At 52.7% G+C, this 6,091-nt stretch overlaps 2 protein-coding genes across 4 annotated transcripts in view; one reads left to right on the top strand and one right to left on the bottom strand.

The window, feature by feature from the left end:
• SLC46A1 (solute carrier family 46 member 1) overlaps positions 1-4,198 on the top strand; it is a 12,034-nt gene extending 7,836 nt beyond the window's left edge. For both annotated transcript variants that reach the window (XM_017542023.2, XM_017542024.2), the window contains one exon: positions 239-4,198. In XM_017542023.2, the coding sequence (XP_017397512.1) occupies positions 239-468 (230 nt within the window). In that variant the 3' untranslated portion in view covers positions 469-4,198. The remainder of the gene's footprint in view (positions 1-238) is intronic.
• SARM1 (sterile alpha and TIR motif containing 1) overlaps positions 1,783-6,091 on the bottom strand; it is a 24,672-nt gene continuing 20,363 nt past the window's right edge. Inside the window, exons 8-9 of one of the 2 annotated variants that reach the window (XM_017542022.2) lie at positions 3,881-4,002; positions 1,783-3,753 (exon numbers count right to left, since the gene is read on the bottom strand). In XM_017542022.2, the coding sequence (XP_017397511.1) occupies positions 3,624-3,753; positions 3,881-4,002 (252 nt within the window). In that variant the 3' untranslated portion in view covers positions 1,783-3,623. Of the gene's footprint in view, positions 3,754-3,851; positions 4,003-6,091 lie in introns of both variants that reach the window. The other variant, XM_037743283.1, reaches the window with a different exon arrangement.

The raw sequence follows: 6,091 nt of genomic DNA, 5'->3' as shown, positions 1-6,091 counted from the left end.
GGGATTACAGGCTTGAGCCACCGCGCCCGGCTTCGACCCTGTCTCTTAAAAAAAAAAAAAGAAGTTATTTTCCAGAGCCATGTCCCTGGACATTGTCCTCCAGCTGTCAGCTTGGGGAAGGAGGAGTTTCAGGAGAGCTACCTGGAACAGCCCATCCAAGTAATCCTGCATCACGTCTCCAGACAGGCACTGAGGGTTCCCCATGTGAAATCCAAACCCTCTCTCTGGTTTCTCACAGGACGCTGGAAAAGGCTGGTCCACACCCTGAGTTCCAGCAGTTTCCCCAGAGCCCCTGATCTGCCTGGACCAGAAGACAGAGGGCAAGAGGAGCAAATCGAACACCAGCCAACTGGAGGTCTCCAGCTGGGAGCCCCGCCCACAGCAGCGCCACAGCTCCTTTCAAAGGGCAGCACTCACTGTGGACGACGTGGTCAGGAAAGACCAAGGCGCCACCCCATCCACAGCTGAGCCAGCCTCTGACTAGGATCTAGAATCATAATCCAGACAGGCCCACTGCAGGGCAGGTGGCAGGGGAGCTACTTGAGACAGGAGTCAGTTCTCCCTTTCTGCCATCCATCACTTATAACCCCTCAGGGCAGAGGATAGGTCCTGATGGAGGTGACACCTCAGGGACCAGAGGCAGCACGAGGGCTGGCATCTCTCCTTCCAGCCCAAACTGCACAGTCCCAACCAGGTTCCCAACGTGTGCAGCAGCCACCAGTCACTCCTTAATGATGACTGTGGTACCTGGTTAGTGCCAGCCTTGGGAAGGAGGGAGGGAGACGAGAGGAGCTTGGTGATCTTCAGAGGAAGAGTGCTGCTTTCCCTGTGGTTGGGGCATTGATCCTTGGCTATGGCCTACCCACTCCCTGGGCTCAAGAGTGCCAATCATTGTAAATCAATTTCATCAAACTGAAACAAACCTCTCGGTGCCTCGGGCTTTGGGGCCCTCTGTTTTCCTGCTCCCAGTCTGCCTGCCATAGGTCAGACAACAGAAGTTGCTGGGCTGGGCAGGAGCCCCTGAGCTGCCCTGTGGATTGTACCAAGTGGGGCCAGCCAAGGCTTCTGCTGACTTGCTGAGCAACCTTGAGCAAGCCCCACTAGGAAGGGCTAGATTAGTGATGCCCCAAATTGTTGAATTGTGGTGATCACATTTGGTTGGACACGTCAGGAAACTTAGCTGATGCTCTGAGATCCTTCCCACCTCCTCATGCATGCTACAATAAGATACCTCTCTTCGTGGGACTGGGGAAAGGAGGAATGAGTCGTGGCTAGACTTTTGACCTCTGAATGTCCCTAAGCAGTTCTTGGCCCCTGGGAAGAAGTTAGGGGAGGGTCTGGCTGACTCAGCCCCAACCGAGGGGTAGCAGCTGCAACCCAGCCAAGCAGAATACTCTAGCCCTACAGACGTGTGTCCAAGCAGGCTTTGGAGGAAAGGCCACTTCTGAGTCCTCTATCTCAGGAGGGGCCAGGCCTAGGGGTGCCTGCCCTAGTGATCTGAGCTGTGTTTGTCCTGGCAAGGGTGGCAGTCACCTTTGAACACACTGGCCTTGGCTTAGGGGAGGCTCACGACTTGAGCCGTTCCTGCTGGGGCCAGATGCTGGACTCTGATTCCCCAGAGACAGAAGGTCAGTCAGAGGTCAACCAGAAGGCCACACAAGACGGTGGACAGCAGTGGAGGATACACTAAACAGAAAAAATGCAGGAAACCTCTCTGAATACTGCCCATTGGGACCTCAGGAGGGGGTGGGACTGACTGGAGATGAAGAGCCAGAAATTATCCCCTGGACACACTCAGACAATATTTTATTGACTCTGTCCTGTGAGGGCAGTGTCCGGTCTGCCCTGTTTGTCGTGTCCATGCCCTGGCACCGGCAAGCGTTTGTGCTACATGAGGAAAGGAGGACCAGGTGGGGTCAAAACCAAAGTGTCAAGGCTGGGACTGGCCAAGACAGACCCAGGCAGGGAGGGGAGTAGAAGGAAGGAGCCCCAAACCTGGAGTGAGACCTCTGACTTTCTGATGATGTGACCGAGGGCGAGGCGTCACCTAGCACAGCCAGGAGTGGGGCTGGGGGTGCAGCCAGCCTTGAGGTGTGAACACCCGGCCCTCAGGAGGGAAGAGCTCTCAGCAGACCCCACGGCCTGGAGCATGGGTTTATTGGAGGGTACTTTCTTGTCCTCTGAACCGAGTAGAGGAGGGTGCAAGAGGACATTCCTGCTTAGTTATTTCTGTATGGCTTCTGGGTCCGCTTTTTGTTGCAAAATCCTGTCCCCCACTGCCAACTTCCTTAGGGTAAGGGGGAAGCAATTGCCCAGCCTCATGATGATTCTCAGGAGAGCAATTCCACTGCCAGCGGACCGGGTGCCAGGAGGCCTGGGTCTGGATCTGGGCCTGCCACCAATGACAGGAAACTGGGCATATCTTCAATCTTTCTGAGCCTCAGTGTCCTTATCTGTAAAATGGGGATGATAATACCAGGTAGGGTTGCTCTGATGACTAGAGACCATGGAGTGGAGTGTTTGGGAAATGGCAAAGATTTGTGAGGGCTTTATGCTTCAGAGATTTCCTGCCCTTAACCACCAGCACCAGCTCACCAGGGAATCTAAGAAATGCAGAGTCTCAGGCCCCACCCCAGATCTCCTGATTTTAACATTTCCAGGTGATTAGGACTTTAAAGGTAACAATGCTTTCCCTTTTTAGGATCTTGCCTCTTTCCACAGAGCTGCAGGTTCTATTGAGGCTACTTCTGCTGCCATGGGGGCTGCCTGGTCCCTGAGCAAGCAGTAGGTAGCCCTGTTTGGCTGAGGGGCTGGGGAAGGCCCCTGGGCCCAACCAGGCAGGAGCCTGAGGCACAGCACCAAGGCACGGGGTAGGATGATCTTTGAGGCACCGCCTCCCCACGCCCAGACCCAGGCCCAAACAGGAGGCTCCTGTGCACCAGCAAGTGCAGCAAAGCTGGCTGCAGCAAAGTCAGAGGGAGGGCTGGCTTGCCTCAACCTCTGGCCCTGGATGTGGCAAAAGACGCCACACCAAAGAAAGCTGTAGGGGATCTGGGACCTCGTCAGGCTGGCTAAGGGCACTGAGTGATTACAGGGCAAGGCCACGGAGCAGCAGGAAGTTGTAAGCACAGGGGCCAGGCACAGTCTAGGTGGAGAGCCATGAAGGCACTCATCCCTGGCTGGCTCCCGGACCCAGACTCTTGCTCAGAATACAGTGCCAAGGCCCACCAGGGCATCACCCTGATTCCTGTCTGAGCTGCCTGTCTTCATCCTCCTCAAGTTGGCTATCTGAGCAGGAGAAGGGAATGCAGGAACCACCCCCACCCCAATTCCAGTGTCTCCAGAACTGAGCAGGGATCCTCCCCATGACTGAGACAGACAACAAAACAGACAACCCGCTGGCAAGGCCTAGGGGAGTTCTAACCAGCCCCCCGCCCAAGCCTGACTTCCCCTCCCTTTCCAGATACTGAGGAAAGTGGGTTGGAGGTGGGCCATGAGGGTGGGGGACAGGGAGAGCCATTTCCTGAGAAGAGCACAGGTTGTCTCAGCCCAGGGAGGCCGGTTTCCTTCAGAAAGGACAATGGAAATGGAAGTCACAGCAGGGCTGGGGAACTGGGGACTGGTTAAGTTGGACCCATGGGTGCAGCACCCTCCAAACTGGTGTCAGAGCCTGCAGATGAGTCCCGGGATGAGCGGCCCTGCAAGAAGCGGATGATCTTCTCAATGGTGGCTTCCTGGTATTCGTGGGACCACCTGTGGGCACAGAAGCACGTGGGTCAGAAGCTGGGGAGAGGGAGCTGCTAGTCAGCTGTTTGCCCACATCCTGCCTGTCATGGCGACTTGTACCCTACCCAGCTGGTCCCGTGGCCCTGGGGCTCACTTGATGCCGTTGAAAGTAAGTACAGCCTGCATGTCCTCAGGCAGGACCTGGGGCTCAGGCCACTCGAAGCCATCAATGACGGGCACAATGTTCTTGCCACAGCTTAAAGCAGTCACAATCTCCTGCAGAAAGAAAGGAGAAGAGGAAGATAGCCCTGTCCCCATCTAGACACCCTTGTAGCCAGGCAGGTGCTGGGAGGGCCACTAGCTCGAGGCTGGGCCCAGGGGAGGACACTAGTCCTGAAGTCCACCTTGATGTCTCCCTTATCCCTTGTAGTATATAATAAGAAATACAATTTGGTGTTGGAAGGAAAACACACTCCTGCATACAAGTTGATCCATCATGCACCCTGCCAATTGCACTCCTTACTCCTCAAATCCATCATTTTCCCCACCTCCACCCCACCACCACCCTCTTCCAATCCCCATTATAGCTTTAAGCCTCAGCTCTCTTCTCATCCACGCTTGTCATCTCTAATTCACTTTCCGAATTGCCCTTTCATGTAGCTAATCTCTGCAAAACACACATCTAACAAATCAGATCTGATCACCCCCTACTTAAAACTCTTCAAGACTTTGCATGGTCTTAGAATAAAGTCCCAACTCCTTCATGGGCCTGTGAGGCCCTGTGTGGTTGGCCACAGTCCACTTCTCAAACGCTACCCCTGCCCTGTCCTCCCAGCCACACAAAATAAGCTCCCTTGGAAGAGGATTGTTCCGTGGAATAAGCGCGACATTCCATGGCAAGTAATTAGAACAGCGCTTAGCATACAGTGTATGCTTAGTACATAATAGGTGTTCTTATTTCCTCTTCTGCAGAGTGGGGATAATACAACCTACCTCAAAGCGTTGTTCTGAGGAATTATTTGCTATTAATGGGGTTCTGTAAGTGAGTATTGAATGTTTTTCTTCCTCTCAAGAAGGAACCAAGGGGATTTTACTTTCTTGAGTGCAGTTCACTTGTGGTTTTCCATATTGATTACCCACTAATGTGGCTTCAGGGAAAGGGGTTTTTAAACCAGAGGCCATTAGGCACCAGAAACAACCAAAGAGGGATGACGAGCCTCTTTGTGCAAGGCAAAGGCTCCTCCCACCTCCTTGCCATCTGCTGGGATGACAGTGGATGCCAAGCATGCTTGGGAAGTGGAGACTTCCTGGGGAAAGAACATGCATAACTTCAACCTTGACTGGCTTCCTGGGGAGCTGCTCCAATTTCACAGATGAAGAGAAAAAAAGCCCAAAGACGGAAGGGGATTTCCCCCCAAGCCACACATGCGCCCAGCCCACAAGTCAGGGGCCAGTCCTTTGATTCAAGCCCTGAGAGTCCAAGTCCAGGCTGTTTCAACCAAGCCCCGCTGCCTCTCTGCTGAGCATTGGGATAAATCCTGACCCTGCAGCAATTTATTTGGAAATCTTTAGATATTCGTTTCATCCAGAATTATACAAAATAAAAGACAGTGCAAAGTGTCCATTGCACAGATTCAGAGGCTGGCCAAGGAAGAGATAATGGCGACCAGGAGCGGTGGCTCACGCCGGTAATCCCAGCACTTTGGGAGGCCGAGGTGGGCGGATCATAAGGTCAGGAGATTGAGACCATCCTGCCCAAATGGTGAAACTCCATCTCTACTAAAATACAAAAAAAAAATTAGCCAGGTGTGGTGGTGCACACCTGTAGACCCAGTTACTCGGAAGCCTGAGGCAGGGGAATTGCTTGAACCTGGGAGGTAGAGGTTACAGTGAGCTGAGATCCCACCACTGAGCTCCAGCCTGCTGACAAAGCAAGACTCAAAATAAATAAATAAATAAAAGAAAAAAGAAAGGGATAATGGTTTGTTCACGATCATTTAGCTGGTTGAGAATGAAAACAATTAGAGTCAAGTCCTGTGGGCGTGGTGGCTCACGCCTGTAATCCCAGAACTTTGGGAGGCCGAGGCAGGCACTGAACTCCAGGCTTGAGCTCAGGAGTTTGAGCCTGGGCGACAGTGAAACATTGTCTCTACTGAGGGAAAAAAAAAAACAACCCAAAAACCGGAGTCAAGTCCACTAACCTGATAAATCTACTAGATATGTATGGTGTTCCCAGGCGTGGCATCTCAGCTTCATGAGTATCACTTGTCTGCTTAATCATTGATTCAATTGTTCTATAAATTCATCTACAGCCTCTCTCTTTCTCTCTCTTTTTTCTTTCTTTCTTTCTTTTTTTTTTTTTTTT

This window comes from Cebus imitator, unplaced genomic scaffold (assembly GCF_001604975.1).
Source record: "Cebus imitator isolate Cc_AM_T3 unplaced genomic scaffold, Cebus_imitator-1.0 Scaffold140, whole genome shotgun sequence".
Classification (NCBI taxonomy): domain Eukaryota; kingdom Metazoa; phylum Chordata; class Mammalia; order Primates; family Cebidae; genus Cebus; species Cebus imitator.
This window is presented reverse-complemented; position numbering and strand designations above follow the sequence as displayed.